This window comes from Nerophis ophidion, linkage group LG06, assembly GCF_033978795.1.
Source record: "Nerophis ophidion isolate RoL-2023_Sa linkage group LG06, RoL_Noph_v1.0, whole genome shotgun sequence".
NCBI lineage: Eukaryota > Metazoa > Chordata > Actinopteri > Syngnathiformes > Syngnathidae > Nerophis > Nerophis ophidion.
This window is the reverse complement of record NC_084616.1, coordinates 69,755,188-69,780,969: the sequence shown is the minus strand read 5'-3', so window position 1 is coordinate 69,780,969 and position 25,782 is coordinate 69,755,188. Positions and strand designations below refer to the sequence as shown.

Here is a 25,782-nt window from a genome sequence, read left to right as displayed (position 1 = left end):
TCATGTTTTTTAGGACATCTGTCATGTTGAACCCCTGACATAAAAACAACAAAATTTTAATTAAAAACAACTTTCTGATAAGCACTTATTAGCAATGTAACACTTAAGGGTATCAATATTGATTGATTTGTCCATCGTTGGTAGAGTGGCCGTGCCAGCAACTTGAGGGTTGCAGGTTCGATTCCCGCTTCCGCCATCCTGGTCACTGCCGGTGTCCTTGGGCAAGACACTTTACCCACGTGCTCCCAGTGCCACCCACACTGGTTTAAATGTAACTTAGATATTGGGTTTCACTATGTAAAGCGCTTTGAGTCACTAGAGAAAAGCGCTATATAAATATCCATCCATTTTCTACCGCTTATTCCCTTTTGGGGTCGCGGGGGGGCGCTGGCGCCTATCTCAGCTACAATCGGGCGGAAGGCGGGGTACACCCTGTACAAGTCGCCACCTCATCGCAGGGCCAACACAGATAGACAAGTGAAGTGAAGTGAATAATATTTATATAGCGCTTTTCTCAAGTGACTCAAAGCGCTTTTACATAGTGACACCCAATATCCGAGTTACATTTAAACCAGTGTGGGTGGCACTGGGAGCAGGTGGGTAAAGTGTCTTGCCCAAGGACACAACGGCAGTAACTAGGATGGCACAAGCGGGAATCGAACTTGCAAAGTTGCTGACACGGCCACTCTACCAACCGAGCTATGCCGCCCCACATTCACACTCACATTCACACACTAGGGCCAATTTAGTGTTGCCAATCAACCTATCCCCAGGTGCATGTCTTTGGAAGTGGGAGGAAGCCGGAGTACCCGGAGGGAACCCACGCAGTCACGGGGAGAACATGCAAACTAAATATAATTCACTAATTCACACCATCCATCCATTTTCTACCGCTTTGTGAACTGATTTTTGCTATATTGCCTAGCTCGATAATGTGCTCATTAGTGATATAATAAAGGTTTGTGTAGATCATTTTAAAACAGTGACTTAAAATTTAAAGCACGAAAAAAGTTTGAAGAACTAATTGATACACTGAAATTAGACCCTATCGATTTCTGTAATGGCTTACAAGCTACAGTGTTTACAAGCTGGACAACGATGGGTAGCAGAACAGGTAATGACAATGCTCTGTCCTCTCATAGTTTAAGTCCATTAGATTAGTGGTCCCCGACCACCGGGCCGTGGCCCAATTGGTACCGGGCCGCAGAATAATTTTTTATTAAAAAAAAAAATATATATATATATATTTTTTTTTTTTAAATCAACATAAAAAACACAATATACACTTACAAATAGTGCACCAACCATAAAAAAAACTCCCTTTTTCATGACTAAAACGTCCCTTTTTCATGACAAAGAAGAAAGACCTTGTCCTGCGGCCCCCCGGGCCGCAGGACAAATTATTAAGCGCTGACCGGTCCGCGGATACAAAAAGGTTGGGGACCACTGCATTAGATGACATTTTGTCACAGGATAAGCCATCAATGGTATTCGTTCACCTGACAATCAACTCGTTGCTATGTGATTTTTCAAGCATCTTTGTGTACTGTACGCCCTTCGCCTTGGCTGTCAGTTTGTCTCAGCATAGCAGCAGCTAGCTTTAGTTATTTTCCTAGCTTCTGGCAATCAAACTCCAAATGTGACTTTTTTTTTACGAGTGCTGAAACAACTTATCAATTATAATGATTAAAATCGATTATTAAAGTACTGTATTTTTTGGACCATAGGGCACACCGGATGATAAAGCACACTCCCTTGAGTGGGTCCATTCAGGTCTATTTTCATGCAAAAGACGCACCAATACAGTGAACCCTTTAATACAGTGCATTGAAGGGTTCATATTATGATTTTTTTTTTTTCAATATCCATCTATCCATCCATTTTCTACCGCTTGTTCCTTTTGAGGTCGCGAGAGGTGCTGGAGCCTACCTTAGCTTAATTCGGGCGGAAAGCGGTGTACACCCTGGACAAGTCGCCACCTCATCGCAGTTTTTTTAATATATACATTTAAAACATTTTCTTGTGGTCTACCTAACAAATAATAGTGGTTCTTTTGTCAGGAAAATGCATAAATTATTTTACAAACCACCATCAGGATGTGTCTTATTTACGAGCCTTCACTTCGACAGCGTCTTCTCCTCGCCATCTTTGTAGGACGGGTAGTTTTTAGCGCTTCCAAAGCGAGTCAACTGACGCATACAGTGGGGCACAAAAGTATTTAGTCAGCCACCGATTGTGCAAGTTCTCCCACTTAAAATGATGACAGAGGTCTGTAATTTTCATCATAGGTACACTTCAAAAAAATGTAAGAAAAAAATGACGAGTTGAGTTTATACAAAAATGGATACATTGATGATACAGTAGAGGATTGGGAGAATGTCATGTGGTCAGATGAAACCAAAATAAAACTTTTTGGTATAAACTCAACTCGTCGTGTTTGGAGGAAGAAGAATACTGAGTTGCATCCTAAGAACACCATACCTACTGTGAAACATGGGGGTGGAAACATCATGCTTTGGGGCTGTTTTTCTGCTAAGGGGACAGGACGATTGATCCATGTTAAGGAAAGAATGAATGGGGCCATGTATTGTGAGATTTTGAGCCAAAACCTCGTTCCATCAGTGAGAGTTTTGAATAGTTGACCAAATACTTATTTTCCACCATAATTTACAAATAAATTCTTTAAAATTCCTACAATGTGAATTCCGGGATTTTTTTTTCACATTCTGTCTCTCACAGTTGAAGTGTACCTATGATGAAAATTACAGACTGTCATCATTTTAAGTGGGAGAACTTGCACAATCGGTGGCTGACTAAATACCTTTTTGCCCCACTGTACAAGTTAAAACTAGGGATGTAAATCTCTTGTGATGAACGATTCGATTCGCATTGCGACACATGGGTTACGATGCGATTCAAAAACGATTTATTTACAAAAGAGCAATTCGGTTTAGCGCTTCAAAAATTCAATACGAATATGATTCAATTCTATGGTTAACATTTGTTGATTGACGCATTCGTTTTTACAACACAAAATGATATGAGCGTTCATTCCTGTGCACATGCGCCTCCTCATGTTAGAGGATAAATGGTTAGGACCTTGGCACCAAGCGCTCAGACAACATCTGTCTAATCTGAGCCTATTAGCATGAACTGATGAAAACTACTCGAATTAGAGGACACACGTCTTCCCCAATGATGTTGAAGTTAAAAGGCAAACACACATCCAAATATTTATTTTCCAGAAGTCAAGTCAGTGTTGTCAGTGACGCCTACGGGCTCTAGCCAATGGCTTCACATGGGGGCGGGTCTTCCGGGACAAGAATGAAAAGTGACGTTTGTTGTGGAGGTGAAAGGTTGTTTTGAACGTTGCCGGAAAAGACAGCAGGCACTGAGATTGATCAAAAATAAATATTATCAAAAAAATAGTTTTCAGCGCTTTTTTACCACAGGGACAACTTGTTTTTGTCTTACTAAGAAGCTACATGTGGTTATCACGTCCGTGAGGAACGCGCCAACTCCGTTGAAGTGGTTTTTAGAAGTGTCATTTATTGACTCTGCTCTCTTGTCATAATAATGGAATGTCTTCAAAACTGTAGTTGTGAATTTAGGTTCTTTTACATGAACATAGACCTGGTCTCCCGTGCAGGGATTAAACCCTAGTACTGCATGAAGCAAGACACATTCTCTCATTTACTTTTAATGCGTCCACCTACACACTTGCTATTTCACTAATTGGCAACACAGACCCTTTTTATTCTGTTTTATATGCTGGTAAACCAGGTCAGTCTAAGGTGGTAATGAAGCATTCCAAAGTTACAATGCAAACTTCCACAGTTCGATTTAGGAGCTGGAAAAAATATCGGTATGGCAATTCAGTGAGACCTCAATTTTTTTTATTTTTTTTTTTAAATCTATGAGTGAACTATGTAGAGCAGGGGTGCCCATTACGTCGATCGCGAGCTACCAGTCAACCGCGGGGGGTGTGTCAGTCGATCTCCAGCCAGGCTTTTAAAAAAAATAGACCTAAAAATTAGTGATCATCAATCTTCACCAAGACGTCACTTAAATAACATTCACGGTACCGGAGGGTCTTGTGAGATGACGCTGGCTGCTGCAAGATCATTATTATTCAAATATGACCGAGAGGAAGGCGAGAAACACTTTTTATTTCAACAGCTAATTCAACAACAACAGCTATTTCAACAACTAAGAGTCTCGGAAAGCTGGCGTGCACAAGTGATGTGCACGCCAGTTTTCCGAGACTCTGTATTTAGTTAGAGCAGGCAGCATGAAGCAGGGCTTTTATTGTGAAGATAGGAAATGTGCAGTCGGCCTTTAGAGTTTTGACGGAAGGTACGGCGCGAGAGTCTGTTGAAATAAAAAGTGTTTCTCGCCTTCCTCTCTGTCATTTTTTCATAATAATGAACTGGCAGCAGCCAGCGTCATCTCACAAGACCCTCGGGTGCCGTGAATGTCAATCAAGCAAGCTACGGAATTTGCCGCCAATGTTTTTCTTGTAAAGTGTATGGAAGCTGGATGAATTAGATGCCAAAAACGAACCACTTTCTTGTGGTATTGTACAGAAAGGACAACTTTTTTTCTCCTCCATTTGAAAATGTGGGCGTTATCATCATTACTGTCTGATTCCAATCAATGCAAGTCATCAGAATCAGGTAATACACCAACTTATATTCTTGTCTTTGTGAAAGAAAGATATCTATATGTGTTACACATGCTTGTATTATCATTAAACACATTTAACTTGTTTACAAAAATGTCTCTTTCATAAATAAAAAAATATAAATGATATATATAAATGAGGTAGATCCCCTCGAGTTGGTCAATTGAAAAGTAGCTCGCCTGCAGAAAAAGTGTGGGCACCCCTGATGTAGAGTATCGCACTACTCTATTGTACCAAGACTCAAGTATTGTGATATGTGTCGTACCATGAAGTCCTTGCCAATACCCAACCCTAGTTCTTGTGTAATTTGTTTATAAAAGAGGACAAAATGAAAGCGCCAAATCTACATTTGTGGCTGGCTGTCACAAATAAATATACATACTATATGAAAAACACTGGGTAACAACCTAAACAGCTCGGAAATAGTGTTGTTCAGTATTTATTACTGCTGATACTGAAAAAAAGTAGGTATTGATGTGGTTTTTGCGTGTTGATATCGACTTTGTATTGAAGTATCTGTATTTTTAACAATGCTATACAGTGTTTCCCCCAGAATATTTGTTAGGCCGGCTTTTTTGGTTGTGTTTTCCGCTCCGTATGCTGAATGGCAATAATCGATATGTATCTCGAAATTTAAAAACCAAACACAAAACAGTCCTATTTACCTGAGATACTAAGTATGTCATTATTTTTTCTTAGTATGTCAATATTTACTAAGTCAAAATAATGACATACTTAGTCTTAGTAAGTCAATATTTACTAAGTCAAAATAATGACTATGTCAAACTAATGACTTACTGTAAATAAGCGTTTGCAATAAGCGTTTGAAAAAAAGAGTTAAAAGTGACATGCTGACATGCTGAACTCATCATGCTTAATTTATTACAGCATTTGGGAAGCCTGTAGTTGATTTTCATTATGTAAATGTTATATTTTTATCAACATGTAATAGCAGGGACCCTGACATATATATATATATATATATTATGTATATATATATATATGTATATATATATATATATATATATATATATATATATATATATATATATATATATATATATATATATATATATATGTATGTGTATATATATATGTATGTGTATATATATATATGTATGTGTATATATATATATATATGTATTTATATATTTATATATATATATATATATGTATATATATATGTATGTGTATATATATGTATATATATGTATATATGTATATATATGTGTATATATATGTATATATATATATGTATATATATGTATGTATATACATATGTATATGTATATATATATATGTATGTATATGTATATATATATATGTATATGTATATATGTATGTGTATGTATATATGTGTTTATATATATATATATATATATATATATATATATATATATATATATATATATATATATATATATATATATATAATTCGTTTTTTAAGACATATATCCCCCGTGACCCCAAAAGGGAATAAGCGGCATGAAATGGATGGATGGAACACATATATATAATTCATTTTTTAAGACTTTAGTTTAGGCGGTGGCCCTTTGATGTTAAGGCTACTGCCTTAACAACAAAGCGCTGCGGTAAACCCTGCTATAGATAATTGATCATGGTGTATTTGTTTTAAACATGCTTTTTTTTTTCCATTGAAGAATGTCACGTTTACACTTGCACATTTCAACATATTTGAAAAAAAGGAGTAAGAAGCAGAGCTTAGTAAATAAATCCTACCCCTTCTTCATATGTATTAGTGACAATTTATTTACACCATATCTTGAACATGTTGACACTTTTTGACACACAATAACTAATATGTTTACATATTGTCACTAAATATTTGTGCACTTCCTGTGTTTAACTGTTACCATATTCTAACAGGGAGAGAAAATAATAAACAATATATAGCAATATAATGTAGCTTATGCAGCAATGAAGGAAAAAAATTGGATAAAATACAATATTAACAAATGAAGTGAGCTATTAAGGTGAATGATGAAGATACATATTTGTTACTGTTATAGTTAACTGTATTCTGCAAATTTGTCAAAGTTCTAAAAATGATATATAAAAGGCACACAAAGGTCAATTTTTCATTTTTTTATCAATCACAGTTAAAAGATAAGGTCTTGCTGCGAATACATTGCTTACAACACAATGTTGTGGCCAATTACTATTTCATTTTTTTATTATGTTTGTTTTATTTTTGTTGTGTTGTCCTTGCAGCCCCTTTCACACTGCGCTCTGAAGAGACTATAATTATTGCCCTGGCAACCATCTCTGTGCTGGCCGTCGTCGTAGTAGCCGCTTTCTTCGGTTACCGCATGATGCATGGTAAGTTTCCATGGTGCCAAGCTGAAAGCAAATAACATTCAATAGCTAAGTCTGTTAAATGTTTCAGCGGGTTAGTAATTGCTGTAATAAATGGGAGCAGTGTGGACCTTGTTTAAAGTTTTTATTTGTGTGTGTTTGTGTTTACAGGGAACAGTAAGCAAGGTCTTCACAACCTAAACATGATGGAGGCTGCTGGCTCTGAAAGCTCTTTGGACCTGGATAATCTCAAACTGCTGGAGGTCTGTTCCCAGATATTAGTTTTCCGTTGTATCCTAAGAAAGGAAAAAAAAGATGTTCTGCTTAATAGTGTTGCACAACTATTCAACCAAAGAAATCGCAATATTCATTAACGCTACTTAACCCGCTTGTTTGCGTGTGAAAGAAATCGGGTCAGAAAACGGCGACCTCTATTCTGAGCGTAGTCACCGTTCATATTTTTTGCAAAGTTATGCAGCACTACTGCAGAACACTTTTCGTCTTTTTTTTGGTTTGGAGTGGGTAATTATTATTACCAAAATCATGCATGTGCTCCGAAGCAAACTTTAGTACATGGGTGTGGGTTGGTAGCTTCGGGGTATTGGGGTAACGAACACAAACACACACACATGCAAGTGGCCAACTTAAAGGCCTACTGAAACCCACTACTACCGACCACGCAGTCTAATAGTTTATATATCAATGATGAAATCTTAACATTGCAACACATGCCAATACGGCCGGGTTAGTTTACTAAATTGCAATTTTAAATTTCGCGCCAAAGTATCCTGCTGAAACGTCGCGGTATGATGATGCGTGCACGTGACGTTACGCATTGTAGAGGACATTTTGTTTCAGCACCGTTCCCAGCCATAAGTCGTCTGTTTTCATCGCGTAATTCTACAGTATTGTGGACATCTGTGTTGCTGATTCTTTTGCAATTTGTTCAATGAATAATGGAGACGTCAAAGAAGAAAGCTGTAGGTGGGAAGCGGTGTATTGCGGTTAGCAACACAAACACAGCCTGTGTTTCATTGTTTACATTCCCGAAAGATGACGGTGAAGCTTTACTATGGAACAGAGCGGTCAAGCGTACACTGTTGGATTGGACCAAACACACAGAGTACAGTGTATTATTCAGCGATCATTTCGAAAGATCGTGTTTCGAAGAGGATCCCTTGCGAAGGGTAGAGATGGGCATCGCCGCCACCCGTCGACTGGTGCTGAAGAAAGGTGCGGGGCCGACCTTCAGGTTGTACAGGTACGACCATATAATCTCACTAAAACACCAGTAACACAATAAGCAGATAAGGGATTTTCGAGAAGTATCCTAGTAAATGTGTCTAATAACATCTGAATCGCTCCCACTGTATAGTCTTATTTTTTTCTAGTCCTTCACTCTCACTTTCCTCCTCCGCGAATCTTTCATCCTCGCTCAAATAAATGGGGAAATTGTCGCTTTCTCGGTCCGAATCACTCTCGCTGCTGGTGGCCATGACTGTACACACTGTTCAGATGTGAGGAGCTCCACAACCTGTGACGTCACGCGCACATCGTCTGCTACTTCCGGTACAGGCAAGGCTTTTTTTTATCAGCACCAAAAGTTGCGAACTTTATCGTCGATGTTCTCTAATAAATCCTTTTAGCAAAAATATGGCAATATTGCGAAATGATCAAGTATGACACATAGAATGGACCTGCTATCCCCGTTTAAATAAGAAAGTCTCATTTCAGTAGGCCTTTAATTGCAATTGCTCTTCCACAGTTCACAAAGTTTCACAATAGAAAGCAATGCAATGACAAAATAACCCAGTAACTTGACCTTCTTGGGGTCTGCCGTTGTCCCTAATGTAAAATGAGGGGAAACACTACTGTGTCTCAATATGCTAATGTACAATAATAGCAAGCCATTCGAAACAAGCAAGCCGAGCTACAAAAGACAATATAACAATACTCCTGCAGTGTTTAAAAGCTTGTAAAATTAGATCTGACATTTAGTTGTCACATCTAGCTAAAGGCAAAGATATAAAGACAAATAGTACACACTCCAAGTTCATGTAGTGTTATAAAGGGATTTCATCATCAAGTCATGGCGGCATAATTCATGTGAACAGTGCAGTCATACGGAAATACGATTTTGCTCACTGCGGTGGTGGATCCTTCCATCCATCCTTCCACCCGTCTAGTTTGTCCTGCTTATCCCAGTAGCAGAGAGTAGGGGAGCCCAGACTTTACCGTCTCACAGTTTATTTCCCAGGGTCTCTTCCTGATTTGACGTGCCTGGAACGCCTGACCAGTGAGACCTCTGGGAGGTATCCAAACAAGATGCCCAAACTACCTAAACTGACAAGAAATGTAATTGGTCAATCGAGCTAGGAGTGTGTAACAGGACATGTAATCAGATGTTTTTGTTAGGAACCTTTTTGGTACGGTACACATTGAGTGATGAGCATCAGGCGTCTGCTTTTATAAAAAGTACACTGCAATCTAGGCTTTGGCTAGCCGGAGTCACAGGAGAATCCAAAGCTTTAAAATCTTCCTTCGTAAATGTGTCATTCTTGATGAGATATGGCCTTCCTGGTTAATTACGAAGCAAGACAAGTGGACAAGACGAAAGCAGTGTGCCACCATTTTTTTTTTTTTGATTGATACTTTTATTTGTAGATTGCACAGTTCAGTACATATTCCGTACAATTGACCACTAAATGGTAACACCCGAATAAGTTTTTCAACTTGTTTAAGTCAGGCTTCACGTTAATCAATTGTTTATTAGAGAAGGGGAACAGGTCTACAAGCTGGAACTACTATTGCTGCACTGTAGCCAAAAAAGGAACTTTCCATCCATCCATCCATCTTCTTCCGCTTATCCGAGGTCGGGTCGAGGGGGCAGCAGCCTAAGCAGGGAAGCCCAGACTTCCCTCTCCCCAGCCACTTCGTCTAGCTCTTCCCGGGGGATCCCGAGGCGTTCCCAGGCCAGCCGGGAGACATAGTCTTCCCAACGTGTCCTGGGTCTTCACCGTGGCCTCCTACCGGTTGGACGTGCCCTAAACACCTCCCTCGGGAGGCGTTCGGGTGGCATCCTGACCAGATGCCCGAACCACCTCATCTGGCTCCTCTCGATGTGGAGGAGCAGCGGCTTTACTTTGAGTTCCTCCCGGATGACAGAGCTTCTCACCCTATCTCTAAGGGAGGGACCCGCCACACGGCGGAGGAAACTCATTTCGGCCGCTTGTACCCGTGATCTTTTCCTTTCGGTCATGACCCAAAGCTCATGACCATAGGTGAGGATGGGAACGTAGATCGACCGGTAAATTGAGAGCTTTGCCTTCTGGCTCAGCTCCTTCTTCACCACAACGGATCGGTACAAAAAAGGAACTTTCATTTACTAAAAATGTAATTTACAACTTTTGCGCTTCCCTAAAAAAAAAAAAAAACCCAAGCAATGGTATGTATATTTTTTATACATTTATTTACTTGATAATTAATATTTGGCGGTTTTTGTTTAATTTTAGAAATCATTAAAGCTCTTTACACAAAAGCTAAAAAGTCTTGTTTTATTTGCTTACTGTAACCATAATGAACTGAACCGTTAAAAGTGGAGGACATTTTAATTTAAAGCCTTAAAATTCTATCAGGGTTCTAAACGTGACTTAATGTCTTAAAAAAATAATGATTGTTATATTCATACAAAGTAAATGCATTTGAATGTTTCGATTTTTGAGGACACACTTCATAAATAAAAAACAGGACTAAAGTAGCTGTGCAACCCGGTCAGAATTTATACAGCACCACCAGCGAGTGTGCGGTGCTTTGCACACGCCAGAATATGTCACAATCAGATCTTCATTGGTAGCAAAGATTACAAAAGCAAATGTAAACCAGGAGCAAAACTTAAGTTATTTTTGGAAATTGAATTGAATCAGAATTGACTTTATTAGCCAACTAGGTTTAACACACTAGGAATTTGATTTGATAAATTTAAGTTCAAGGATTTGGTACTGCAGGATAAATAATTTAATACATGATTGAAGCAGGTGTGGGAGGAAGCCATGCACCTGGTAGACATGCACCTGGGGATAGGTTGATTGGCAACACTAAATTGGCCCTAGTGTGTGAATGTGAGTGTGAATGTTGTCTGTCTATCTGTGTTGGCCCTGCGATGAGGTGGCGACTTGTCCAGGGTGTACCCCGCCTTCCGCCCGATTGTAGCTGAGATAGGCGCCAGCGCCCCCCGCGACCCCAAAAAGGGAATAAGCGGTAGTAAATGGATGGATGGATGAAGCAGGTGTGTGAAGTGTTTTTACTGATGTCTCAACTCAGGTCAGGCTTAAATGTGGCGCCATCGTGCAAGGCAGTCTTTGTAAACATTGCGATGAAAGCGAACGGAACAATAATGATAAAGCTAATAATCCGAAAGTCCATGTCAAATGATGCCAAACATTACAAATCTGTGCAGAAAATGATTTAGCCCCCACTCACACGACACCTTCTAGGCGCAGTCAAGGCGTTGAGGGGATCCGGTTTGGTGGCTGCAGAATTAAGTCTAAGCAGATGTTGTGGTCCTAATGGCTTCATCTGGCCAGAATCTACAGCTCTCACTAGATCGGTTCGCAGCCGAGTGTGAAGCAACTGGGATTTGAATCAGGAGTTCAAGTACCTAGGAGTCTTGTTCACAAGTGGGGGAAGAGTGGATCGTGAGATCGACAGGCGGATCGGTGCGGCGTCTTCAGTAATGCGTACGCTGTATCGATCCGTTGTGGTGAAGAAGGAGCTGAACCAAAAGGCAGAGCTCTCAATTTACTGGTCGAATTACATTCCCATCCTCACCTATGGTCATGAGCTTTGGGTTATGATCGAAAGGACAAGATCACGGGTACAAGCGGCCGAAATGAGTTTCCTTCGCCGGGTGGCGGGGCTCTCCCTTAGAGATAGGGTGAGAGACTCTGCCATCCGGGAGGAGCTCGAAGTAAAGACGCTGCTCCTCCACATCGAGAGGAGCCAGATGAGGTGGTTCGGGCAGCTGGTCAGGATGCCACCCGAACGCCTCCCTAGGGAGGTGTTTAGGGCACGTCCAACCGGTAGGAGGCCACGGGGAAGACCCAAGACACGTTGGAAGACTATGTCTCCCGGCTGGCCTGGGAACACCTCGGGATCCCCCGGGAAGAGCTGGACAAAGTGGCTCGGGAGAGGGAAGTCCTGGCTTCCTTGCTTAGGCTGCTGCCCCCGCGACCCGACACCGAAATTTTTGTGTACTGTTACACCCCTCCTATTTACATATGTGTGTATATATATATACATGTTTATATACACATGTGTATATATGTATGTGTGTATGTATATACATGCGAGCAACTCTTTTTGCATCTACAGTAACAGTTGTTTACGGAACAAGAGCAAATATCAAAACCTGTTATAATAGCTTTTTTGTATACACATCAATGCATTGGAAACTCTGCACATTCTATTCCAAATTAAAACAGTACTAAAAAAATGATTACATTTGTAAAAAATATATCATGAATGCTAAAATTCAATAGTCCATTCTAGCTATTGAGTCTAAATATGGTCATTGTTATAGGTTAACATGATAATGTATCATGAATTCATTTTTATCTCTTACTACTGTACGCATTTTACAAACATCTCTTAACACTAGCTAATTTTCTGGAAACATTGCTTGTGTATTTTCCTCCAAGGTTTCAATTGGAACCATCACCCATAGGGATTGCAGCACAGACCAAGTCAGAACACTGCATGATTTTCAAGTCTTTGCATGCTGGTTGAAACAGCAAAAATGCAAAAGAAAAGACTTCCCATGGTACAGAAGCAAACTCATTTGCTTCTGCTAATGAGTTTGCCATTAGCAGAAGCTAATGGCAAACTCATTAGCTTCTGCTCTGCTAAGTAGTTAGTGCCAAGTGGACCAGTATCTTTTCAGGCAGTAGTTGAATTAGGAGTGCCGTCCTTGTTGCTTATCAAGACCGGGTCCATGTTCTTTTTTGCAGAGCGGGGTGAGAGCATTTAGACCAAACAAATTCCACTAACTGTTCTCCCATCTCATGAGTTTCTTTTTTTTTTTATTGTGTCCTGCCTTTCTCAGGACACTCAGTGAATGACTTTTGCACTAACTTACAAATCTCACCGTAAGTCTGATAATGTGTTATCTGCAAAAGTTAAATTGAGACACATGTAACCCAGAAAGGCTATTTCAGTTAAAAAATGTTTAGGTTTGGAGTCTACTTATTCCTTTTGGTGGTCGACAAGAGAAGACTGACCCGACGAGCTGTTTACCCACCAGAAGGCCGAACAACCTACAGTATTCTTATGCAATACAGTCGTTCACCAGCTAATTACAATAAAATTAGAAGCAAAGAAGGCTTTTGGATGAAGGTGAAACATCTTCAACAAACAAGAAGAGTCCAGTTGCCTCCATTCAACCTTTGCAGATTGGCATGACCTGGTTGACAGAAAATCTACACAAAGAAATACTAAGTATGTTTGTCTTTTTCTCTCTCACTGCTTCCTCATTTTAGCTAATTGGCCGGGGGCGATACGGCGCTGTCTATTGCGGCTCTCTGGATGAGCGGCCGGTGGCCGTCAAGGTGTTTACTGCTACCAACCGCCAGAACTTCCTCAATGAGTGCTCCATCTATCGGCTGCCGCTGCTGGAGCATGATAACATTGCTTGCTTTGTGGCTGCTGATGAGCGTACGGGTCTGGAGGGGCGCACGGAGTACCTGCTGGTCATGGATTATTACCCACATGTGAGTAAAACGTGATTTCAGGTGTCTTTTGGCAAGATTTGTGAGCAAAACGCATGTTTGGGTCAATCGTGAATAATATGACGACCATAAGTAGTTTTGTTGTTTATGACCAAAGCGGATGATAGAAAAGATGGTAATGGTATGTAATAGATACTTAAATGAACACATTGGCGTGTATCAGGGGTCGGGAACCTTTTTGGTTGAGAGAGCCATTAAAGCCAAATATTAAATAAATAAATAAATGGGTTGTACTTGTATAGCGCTTTTCTACCTTCAAGGTACTCAAAGCGCTTTGACACTACTTCCACATTTACCCATTCACACACACATTCACACACTGATGGAGGGAGCTGCCATGCAAGGCGCCAACCAGCACCCATCAGGAGCAAGGGTGAAGTGTCTTGCTCAGGACACAACGTACGTAACGAGGTTGGTACTAGGTGGGATTTGAACCAGGGACCCTCGGGTTGCGCACGGCCACTCTCCCCACTGCGCCACGCCGTCCCCAATATTATAAAATGCATTTCCTTGAGAGCCATATAATATTTTCTAACGCTGAATACAACTAAATGTGTGCATTTTTAAGTAAGACCAACATTTTAAGAGTATAATAAGTATATTTTTCTTTTTAATAACATTGTTATTCTGAAGCTAACCAATAATAAATAAAACACTTCTTACCATTAATGCAATTTCTTGAACCGGTGCGGTAGAAAACGGATGAATGGAATAAAATGAATGAGCATATAAATAAATAAATAAATGGGTTGTACTTGTATAGCGCTTTTCTACCTTCAAGGTGCTCAAAGCGCTTTGACACTACTTCCACATTTACCCATTCACACACACATTCACACACTGATGGAGGGAGCTGCCATGCAAGGCGCCAACCAGCACCCATCAGGAGCAAGGGTGAAGTGTCTTGCTCAGGACACAACGGACGTGACGAGGTTGGTTCTAGGTGGGATTTGAACCAGTCACCCTTGGGTTGCGCACGGCCACTCTCCCACTGCGCCACGCCGTCCCTTGTTATATTATTAATATGTTATATTTTGAACCTTATTTTTAACGCCGTGATTACCAGGGGAATTATTCACTAGTTATTGCTGCTTTTTCAACCACTAGTGTGCCGTGAGATACAGTCTGGTGCCCGTGGGAGATTATGTAATTTCACCTAATTGGGTTAAAAATATTATTTTGCAAACCAGTAATTATATTCCGCAAATGTGCCGTTGTTGGGTGTCTGTGCTGTCTAGAGCTCGGCAGTGTAACCGTGTAATACTCTTCCATATCAGTAGGTGGCAGCAGGTAGCTAATTGCTTTGTAGATGTCTGAAACATGGTTTGTCGAGATCAGAATAGGCGGGATGCAGTGTGTAGGTAAAAAGGTATCCAACACTTCGACCAAAAAAGTGCCGTTAAGAAAAGGCATTGAAGCAAAACTAAACCAAAACTGAACTGACTGTAAAGTAAACAAAAACAGAATGCTCGCAGCGTGCGGAGCAGACGGCGTCCACAAAGTACATCCGTACATGGCATGACAATCAACAACGTCCCCACAAAGAAGGAGTGTGTCCGCACAACTTAAATAGTCTTGCTTGCGAAAACAAAGCAGTTGCGGGGAATAGCGTTAAAGGAAAACATGAAACTGCTACAGGAAAATACCAACAAAAGAGGAAAAGCCACCAAAATAGGAGCGCAGGAAACACAGGAAAACGCCAAAAAACTCAGAATAAGTTACAGCGTGATGAGACAGGTCGTGACAGTACACCTACATTGAGACAAGAGTTATAGTGATGCATGTTTCGTTATGGTTGAATGCATAGCCAACAAATGCGAGAACAACTAAGGATTGTCAGTATCGGCTACGAGTTTCATTTTTTTATGTTTTCTGTTGGTGGTGTGCCTCAAAATTTTTTCAATGAAAAATATGTGCTTTGGCTTAGAAAAGGTTGAAAAACACTGACTTATCGTGTTAAGCAATGCCAGCTAAGATTTATCTGAGAGCCAGATGCAGTCATCAAAAGAGCCACATCTGGCTCTAGAGCCATAGGTTCCCTACCCCTGGCGTATATGAATCAATAGAATGGGAGTTTTTTTGAAAATACAGACCGCAACATTGTTTAAACAATTCTTATTGTCATGTAACTTAAAAACATTGGTGGGTGGATGGTAGTAACCTGACTCTCGCCAGATCCTTGTAGTTCGCTGAGTTGCACACAAAGATCTGGGACTTCTCAATATGGGATGTATTTCAGAAGGCCTTGTAAAAAAAATCTTTGTATGTGATTGGATAAACCACTTGTCCGTTATCTTGAATGACATGCTCCTTCAACCACTCCCATCGAAATCAACCCATGGCGCTGATAAGCGCAACGCTGGGAAATCCAAAACAGAACAGCTGACATATTGGATAACGACAGAGCAAAAGTTAGAGAACTTTGACTGAAACAACGCATAAATGTCAGTCGACGATCGATGTCGCAAAACAGTTGCAATAGCAGAATCAATGTCGGCACATGAGTCCTCGCTGCATGCCGCCCTTGTTTTTTGAATCAAACAGTCGCTTTGGCGCTGAGTCACATCTGTCAAATCCCACCCGGCGATCCTGATAGGTTCATTATTTTTTGCTATCTTCAATCAATCAATCAATCAATGTTTACTTATATAGCCCTAGATCACTAGTGTCTCAAAGGGCTGCACAAACCACTACGACATCCTCGGTAGGCCCACATAAGGGCAAGGAAAACTCACACCCAGTGGGACGTCGGTGACAATGATGACTATGAGAACCTTGGAGAGGAGGAAAGCAATAGATGTCGAGCGGGTCCAACATAATACTGTGAAAGTTCAATCCATAATGGATCCAACACAGTCGCGAGAGTCCAGTCCAAAGTGAATCCAACACAGCAGCGAGAGTCCCGTTCACAGCGGAGCCAGCAGGAAACCATCCCAAGCGGAGGCGGACCAGCAGCGCAGAGATGTCCCCAGCCGATACACAGGAAAGCAGTACATGGCCACCGGATCGGACCGGACCCCCTCCACAAGGGAGAGTGGGACATAGAAGAAAAAGAAAAGAAACGGCAGATCAACTGGTCTAAAAAGGGAGTCTATTTAAAGGCTAGAGTATACAAATGAGTTTTAAGGTGAGACTTAAATGCTTCTACTGAGGTGGCATCTCGAACTGTTACCGGGAGGGCATTCCAGAGTACTGGAGCCCGAACGGAAAACGTTCTATAGCCCGCAGACTTTTTTTGGGCTTTGGGAATCACTAATAAGCCGGAGTCCTTTGAACGCAGATTTCTTGCCGGGACATATGGTACAATACAATCGGCAAGATAGGATGGAGCTAGACCGTGTAGTATTTTATACATAAGTATAAGGAGTTTGGATGCCCTAGAGCAGTGGTTCTCAAATGGGGGTACTTGAAGGTATGCCAAGGGGTACGTGATATTTTTCAAAAATATTCTAAAAATAGCAACAATTCAAAAATCCTTTATAAATATATTCATTGAATAATACTTCAACAAAATATGAATGTGAGTTAATAAACTGTGAAAAGAAATGCAACAATGCAATATTCAGTGTTGACAGCTAGATTTTTTTGTGGACATGTTCCATAAATATAATAATAATAATGATAATAGATTTTATTTGTAAAAATGCACTTTACGTTGAGAAAACAACCTCAAAATGCCACAGTGTAAAAAGATACTACTAATAATAAAAAGATAAAAAATAAATAAAATATAAAACTAGAAACAGCCCAATAGGTAGAACCAGCATGTATGTCTATAAAAAGGCTTTTTTTTTTTTAAAAGATGGGTTTTTAAGCCTTTTTTAAAAGCATCCATGTCAAATATTGACAATAAAGATATCTTTTTTTGTCAAGAAATGTTTAGAATTAAGTTCATGAATCCAGATGGATCTCTATTACATAGAAGTAATCATCCACTTTAAGTTGATGATTACTTCTATGTGTAGAAATCTTTATTTATAATTGAATCACTTGTTTATTTTTCAACAAGTTTTTAGTTATTCTTATATATTTTTTTCCAACTAGTTCAAGAAAGACCACTACAAATGTGCAAAATTTTGCACTGTTATACAATTTAATAAATCAGAAACTGATGACATAGTGCTGTATTTTACTTCTTTATCTCCTTTTTTCAACCCAAAATGCTTTGTTCTGATTAGGGGGTACTTGAATTTAAAAAAATGTTCACAGGGGGTACATCACTGAAAAAAGGTTTAGAACCACTGCCCTAGAGTCCAAATCCTTGTGTGGAGCTCAGCGAACTACAAGGATCTGGCGAGAGTCATGTTCGGATGGTACTGCAATTGACATGTAGTTTTAGGCTATGGTCACAAAAAACAAGATCTTTTGAAAAAACACATTTTTCCATGGAGTCCACATGCAAACATAGTTTTTTTGTCTTGTATTTAAACATTATTCCTCTTCTGGGATACATGTAAATGAACGTTGTTTTGAAAGATAATGCAGACGGCATTTTACATTCAATATGTCACCATATTGATGAACTAGAGACATCTATGGGCAACCTAGTCATCTGTGTTTTTTTTCAGGCTTGTGATTAACCAAAAATGCACATGACAGCCGGCGAATTGTTTTTTTGTGTGAACATAGATTTTTTTTTTCCTTTTTTAATCCGCAAGGTTTTTAGAAGTATGTGGGTAATGGCGCTGAAGCCAGGTTTTTTTTTTCAAATCTTCACCCTCGCTGGAGTTTCCAATGGCTCCATTTTTAAGGACAAAAATCACAGTTTGAGTGTACACAAAAAGACAAAATGTATGGAAAAATTTACTTTTCTTTAGGTTTTTTTTTATTTGTGTCCGTTGGACATAAGACATCACCTGGATGTGGTTCGCTTGTACCAGTGTAAGAACGCATGAATTCATCACATTGCACCCTTTGAGTGGTGTTTTAAGTGACAAACGCAGACTCTGAGGTTTTATTTTCTCCCCTCATGTAGGATCTTGTCAGTTCTCAAAAGTGAAGGTGACTGTTGATTGGACTTTGCCGCCTCATCTCCTGCACAACGCTCCCTCACTCTGCATCCTTTTTTTTACCTCCTGTATCTTCCCTCAGGGCTCCCTGAGCCGCTACCTGAGTGTCCAGACCAACGACTGGATCAGCAGTTGCCGTCTCGCTCACTCAGTGACTCGTGGCCTGGCATATCTGCACACTGAACTTTTTAAAGGAGGTGAGCGCCCTGAAATCACATGGTCTTACACAACCACAGACTTTGTAAAGACTGAAAAAAAGTTATCAAAATCCTTCTGATCTGTTTCACTTCTTAAAGGACAACTGCACTTTTTGGAAATTTTGTTCATCGTCCACAATCCTTATGTGAGAAAAGAACACACATTGTTAAAAAAAAAGAACTGCTAGCATGAAGTGGCTAACAATGCATGTAATGAGGGTAAATTTATACCACCTATAAAACCAAAAAATGTATACACATGCAGTAAGTATGTCATGTAGTAAAAGACATGTTCATGATATCTCATAATACTTAACGTATTTTGGTCATTTTAAGCACGACCGTAACATCTATCCTGGATGCATTGATTTCCCACAGTATATTGCATCAAACTCTTATTTCCATCAACAACAGCATAGAGAGCATGTTCTGTTTGCTACCACCAATCACGGCGGACTTTGTGAGAGCCTTGTAGCATTATCATGTAGCACTAGTGCTAAGTGCTTAACGTCTAATGGACGATATAAGAACATAACAAAACGGCCACTTACAATGTCCACTCTCACTGGGATGCCCACTGATGATATACACTAGGGGTGTGGGAAAAAATCGATTCGATTACGTTGTGCGATTCAGAATCGATTCTCATTTTTAAAAGATCGATTTTTATTTTTTTATTTTTTTTTATCAATCCAACAAACACCTACACAGCATTACCATAACAATGCAATCCAATTCCAAAACCAAACTTGACCCAGCAACACTCAGAACTGCAATAAACAGAGCAATTGAGAGAAGACACAAACACGACACAGAACAAACCAAAAGTAGTGAAACAAAAATGAATATTATCAACAACAGGATCAATTTTAGTTATAATTTCAGCATAGCAGTGATTAAAAATCCCTCATTGACATTATCATTAGACATTTATAAAAAGAACAATAGTGTCACAGTGGCTTACACCTGCATCGCATCTCATAAAATTGACAACACACTGTGTCCAATATTTTCACAAAGATAAAATAAGTCATATTTTTGGTTCGTTTAATGGTTAAAACATCCATCCATCCATCCATTTTCTACCGCTTATTCCCTTTCGGGGTCGCGGGGGGCGCTGGCGCCTATCTCAGCTACAATCGGGCGGAAGGCGGGGTACACCCTGGGCAAGTCGCCACCTCATCACAGGGCCAACACAGATAGACAGACAACATTCACACTCACATTCACACACTAGGGCCAATTTAGTGTTGCCAATCAACCTATCCCCAGGTGCATGTCTTTGGAAGTGGGAGGAAGCCGGAGTACCCGGAGGGAACCCACGCATTCACGGGGAGAACATGCAAACTCCACACAGAAAAATCCTGAGCCTGGATTTGAACCCAGGACTGCAGGACCTTCGTATTGTGAGGCAGACGCACTAACCCCTCTTCCACCGTGAAGCCTGGTTAAAACAAATTTACATTATTGCAATCAGTTGATAAAACATTGTCCTTTACAATTATAAAAGCTTTTTTTTTTTTTTTATCTAATACTCTGCTTGCATGTCAGCAGGCTGGGGTAGATCCTGCTGAAATCCTATGTATTGAATGAATACAGAATCGTTTTTGAATCGAGAATCGAATCGAAAAAAATCGATATATTATCGAATCGTGACCCCAAGAATCGATATTGAATCGAATCTATGGACACCCAAAGATTCGCAGCCCTACTATACACTATCTTTCAACACAAGACGTTAACGTTGAGCTGTTAAATTCAGCATAACTCTCACTCTTCAGATACAAAATGCTGCGAGCAACTTAGCATCTTCCTGACTCTTCCAAGCAATGCTGTCGGGTAATTTTTTGCGTTGCATTTTTTAGCACTTACAATACCAAGGTTTTAATAGCTTGGTTAATATGCAGGTCACTGCATGTGAATGAAGCATTGTTGGCTTTTTTTGTTTGTTTTTAAGTGTTTCGGTGGGTAACATGTAGCCACACAGTCATGAGATTTGGGTTCAAATCTCAGTTCGAGCATCTTTGTGGAGAGTTTCCATGTTCTCCCCCACGGATTTTTTCCGGGTAATGCGGTTCTCTTCAACATTCCCCAAAAAATATATGTTAGGTTAATTGGAGACTTTAAATTGTCCATAGGTATGAATATGAGTGTGATTGGCTGGCATCCAAATTAGGGTCTATGCTTCTTCTTGCCCAAAATTAGCTGGGATAGGCTCCCGCTTACCCGCGACCTTAGTGTAGGATAAGCGGAAATGGCTGGATGGATGGAAATTACTTGTGTGCATATTTTGAGTTAATTTAGAATTTTGACACAAATGCTAAGATATTGACAGAATGTCATGGAATATTTCTTTAAATGTCTTTTTTGAATGCACGTAATTTATTTTCTCACAACTTGGTTACAGTTTTATCTAAAGTCTCATCCGGGAGTGAAAATATTGCAAATAATCTGTTGCAATGTTAGCTGCCTCGTGCTATCAGTTTTTCACAATGCACAGAAAAGAGAAAGACATGTCTTTTTTTCCTCACACAAGTATGGTGAATAATGAGCAAAAAAAAAAGTGCAGTTTTCTTCTAAACCCTGAGATTGAGATTTGCTGTAAAGGTAAAAATGTTTCAAATGGTGCTAAGTTTATTGCATTTGTGTTTTGTATTGTGAAATTAATTGCATTTCTGGCCCGAAGCTTGTTTTTTTGGTTTGCCACAGCACATTATAAAGATACAATTACACAAGAAAAATAAAAAGAAACATAAGCAACATTTTTAAGAGTAAACTCGCCGTTTGGTCAAAATTAGTATAGTATTTTATGCTGTTAAAATGTTAACACCGCATGACTACACTAATAGTCATCAAAGCTAACAAGAATTCCATCAATCCACCCATTTCCTACCGTTTGTCATTCTTATAACAATAATGATGCTATTTATAGAGTTGAGTTAAGTTGCTAGCGTTCTCTCTACAGCCTGTTTCAAGTTCACTAAAGTCCAAAAGAACTCAACACTTACATAAAAAAATGAATGTTTGAGTCAGTGCTAACCACATTTTCTGTGTAGCAGTCAGTGTGCTATAAGGATGTCCAAAGTGCAATGACGATGATAACAATAAACTTACCATAAAAATAATACCAGCAAAAATGGAGGGGGGGATGGAGAGAGACGCAAAATGGCAAGAAAATACTACGAAAAACAAGTGAGTTCCTTATTAAGGATGTATGAAAAAGTTCAGTTACCCCTAGGCTTTGTGGCTCTGTAGCATGTGTATATTGAAACAAGAGTTACCATAACAACTCTAATGCAACAACGCTGTCCCCTGTACTGATGTTTGGCCCCCTTTAAAAGGTTAAGTCCTTTCTTCCAGCCAAGCATTTGAGCCAGTCTGCAACCTGCATACTGCATACTGCAACTTCCACGTATATTTGTTTGGCTTGGAGTGCTTTGTGTCACTACATTTGGACAAACACATGTTTCCAACACAGCATGGACTGCCTGGCCTACTGTTATTTATAGGCTGGCCTCTAGCCTGCATCCGAGCGGTAGAAAATGAAGAGAAGGACAAATGGAAACGCGATCCATAATGGGGATCGAGCTGACATGACTATCCCTGAGGCTTAGTGGAATTCCTTCTTAATAGAAAGAACTGACAGCTAAACTGAGCTGACACCTCTTCAGTCCCCCTCATTCTTCTCAATCAGCATGGGTACACGTCACAAGAGTCAGATAATCTCAGAAGTAAAAAGGAAGAGTCAGCTTGCAAAAGCAGTTAGGCAAAAATGCAGACGAGAAAGAGGAGTTGGAGCTGCTATCAGGAGAATTGGTCTGGATTTGGTGCAGTCATCAACATCTTCTCCCAACACTCGGTTTGCAAACATGCTGACATGAAAGCTCCAGGTCTCCCTCTGCTGGCCAGTATCATTGTTCATGTAGAGGATATGAGGCGATATGGTCATAATCCTTTTGTTGTAGATTAGATTACTTGGTTTGTCTGACCGTTGACAGTGCATCCTGTTTTGTTGAACAGAGTCATGCGGAGAACAAGATTTGCTTGACTCGGTCATTTATTAATGCATATGATCAAATACTGGCTCATCTGCTCATGTTCTTGCCTTCTTTGTCACCTTTGTCCTCTTTTCTTCCAAGACATGTACAAGCCAGCAGTCTCCCACAGGGATCTGAACAGTCGGAATATTCTCGTTAAGGCCGATGGCACATGTGTAATCATCGATTTTGGCCTGTCCATGAAGCTGACAGGAAACAGGCCAGCAAGGCACGGAGAAGAAGAAAATGCTGCTATAAGTGAGGTGTGTATGGACCAATAAAATCAGTTCAACTTGTTTTAAAGGGGACCTATTTTGCAAAACCACATGTTCTTACATATTGGTGCCTGTTTTTGTGTATTGGGGATCTGCATGTGTCCCGAAAAATTTGAAATCAAACCATGGCGGAAATATTTATACAACTATGTTGTCGTTCTTCATACAACCTCCAAACGAGCTCTTTGGAATTTGTCATGTTTTTTCCAAGGGTGGCGCAAGCAAATATATATATTTATAACATATGATAGATACATATAAATATAAATTAGGGCTGGGCGATATATCGATATACTTGATATATCGCGGGTTTGTCTCTGTGCGATATAGAAAATGACTATATAGTGATTTTCGAGTATACATTCTCACGCAGTTGCTTTTAGCTGCTGGCATTACACTACAGGCTATTCCCACTCCTTGTGTCTCCTCACAGACAGAAAGCGCACAAACTTACACACGTCACATAATTTCACGTCATACGTCACATACGAATACGCCCTCACAGAGCAGAGAGGTAGCAGACTGGGTAACGTTAACTGTGATGCTAGCGGAGCCGTGCGAGTGGTAATACGATAGAAAGAAGGTGCGAATGAAGGAAAAACGAATTCCCTCGAAAAAAGCACAGTGTCCATCGTCTGGCGGTGGTTCGGCTGCAAGTGTGAATATGTCGAATAGACAACTTTAATTTGTCAAGTGTGGTGCACAAGCATTGCTACCAAAAGTAGCTAATATGTAGCATCATTTAAAAGGTCATCTGCTAAAAACTTTAATAAATACAGTTTTGGTCAATTGACTTAGTTGTGATTTCCTTTTCTGCATGAAAGTTTAAAATGAGCATGTATTAATGCGGTATGAACAAGAATGTTTTAATGTAGACAGGGCGGTATAGCTCGGTTGGTAGAGCGGCCGTGCCAGCAACTTGAGGGTTGCAGGTTCGATCCCCGCTTCCGCCATCCTAGTCACTGCCGTTGTGTCCTTGGGCAAGAGACTTTACCCACCTGCTCCCAGTGCCACCCACACTGGTTTGAATGTAACTTAGATATTGGGTTTCACTAGGTAAAGCGCTTTGAGTCACTAGAGAAAAAGCGCTATATAAATATCATTCACTTCACTTCACATAGAATCATCATACTGCTGTGATTATATGTATCATGTGTTAATTCAAGGCAAAATATCAAGCTATATATCGTGTACCGCGATATGGCCTAAAAATATCAAGATATTAAAAGAAAGGCCATATCGCCCAGCCTTAGTTTATATATATATATATATATATATATATATATATATATATATATATATATATATATATATATATATATATACACATACATATATATATATATATATATATATATATATATATATATATATATATATATATATATATATATATATATATATACACACATATATTTGCGATTTACCTTGAGAGCTTTGCAGGAGTCTGCCATTGAAGTCCATAAGCTCCTTCGTTTTCTCTATCCTCCTGTTGTGGGGCAGACTGGCTCGTACATGCACATGCATTCTGCGCTGTTGCCATTTGTAATACAAAATAGCGTATAGTTCTAGCTTATATTTGTCAGTTGACTCAGAAGCGCTAAGAACTACAATATGGCTGGTGGGGAGAAGACACACTCAAAGGGCAGCCAAGTTAGAAAGACCGCCGACAAAACAGGGCATTTTGAAGAGAGGGTCAGAAAGCGGCTTGAAAATTTTGATCAAAGAACCACCATTACATGTTATTCAAACCATAATAATGTGTTTTAAATGTGGGAAAAAAACGTATTATGACCAATTTTACCTCCGATTTTTTATGTGTGAGCAAACGCCAAAACTCCTTGAGCATTCAGTGGCGCACGTGTGAGCGACGGCAGACATGCACACTGTTATGCGCTTATCTTTTTATTCGACTTTGTGCGCAGCCGAGATTTGCCGTGCGCAGAGGACGCGTGACCAGTGTGCAATTGCACAGGCGTGTACCTTAGAGGGAACGTTGATTATGACCCCTTCAACACTGTCTCTTTTATGTTGATAACCAGTTAATGTCGACCAACTGATGAATTTCCATTCCACCATGTTATTACTAAAGAAGTGCCAGTTTAGGTTGACGTCAACCTACAGGGTCAACCGCCTTTGTCAAAATACGATTTGACTTAAGTCTGTCACCACGAGCCTTGATCCCAGATGCACAGTTTGGGTGGAGCAACTCTAATACCTGGGTGTTCCTTGTCAAAACTGGCCTCGCGCATATTCTCCCATCGATTTAAGTACTTTTTCCCCTACACGCCTCTGAGGCTGCAATAAGTCCAGGATCCTGGTAAGGTCAAAGATTATATTGTACTTAAAGTTTGGATACAGCAAATACCTCACATAATAAATGATGAAGACACTTCCAAAAAGCTATTAAATCTATTCTGATTGCCTCAATTGAGACAACTACAAACATCTATTTAGATAAGGATATATTACATTAATGCCA

General features: G+C 39.9%; 1 protein-coding gene across 1 annotated transcript in view; it reads left to right on the top strand.

Annotated features, from left to right (window-relative positions):
* The window catches only part of LOC133555183 (bone morphogenetic protein receptor type-2-like), a 109,781-nt gene that overhangs the window by 65,322 nt on the left and 18,677 nt on the right, over nt 1–25,782 (top strand). Inside the window, exons 4-8 of the mRNA XM_061904738.1 lie at nt 6,917–7,024; nt 7,172–7,263; nt 13,534–13,764; nt 18,874–18,988; nt 23,128–23,288. Coding sequence (XP_061760722.1) covers nt 6,917–7,024; nt 7,172–7,263; nt 13,534–13,764; nt 18,874–18,988; nt 23,128–23,288 — 707 coding nt within the window. The remainder of the gene's footprint in view (nt 1–6,916; nt 7,025–7,171; nt 7,264–13,533; nt 13,765–18,873; nt 18,989–23,127; nt 23,289–25,782) is intronic.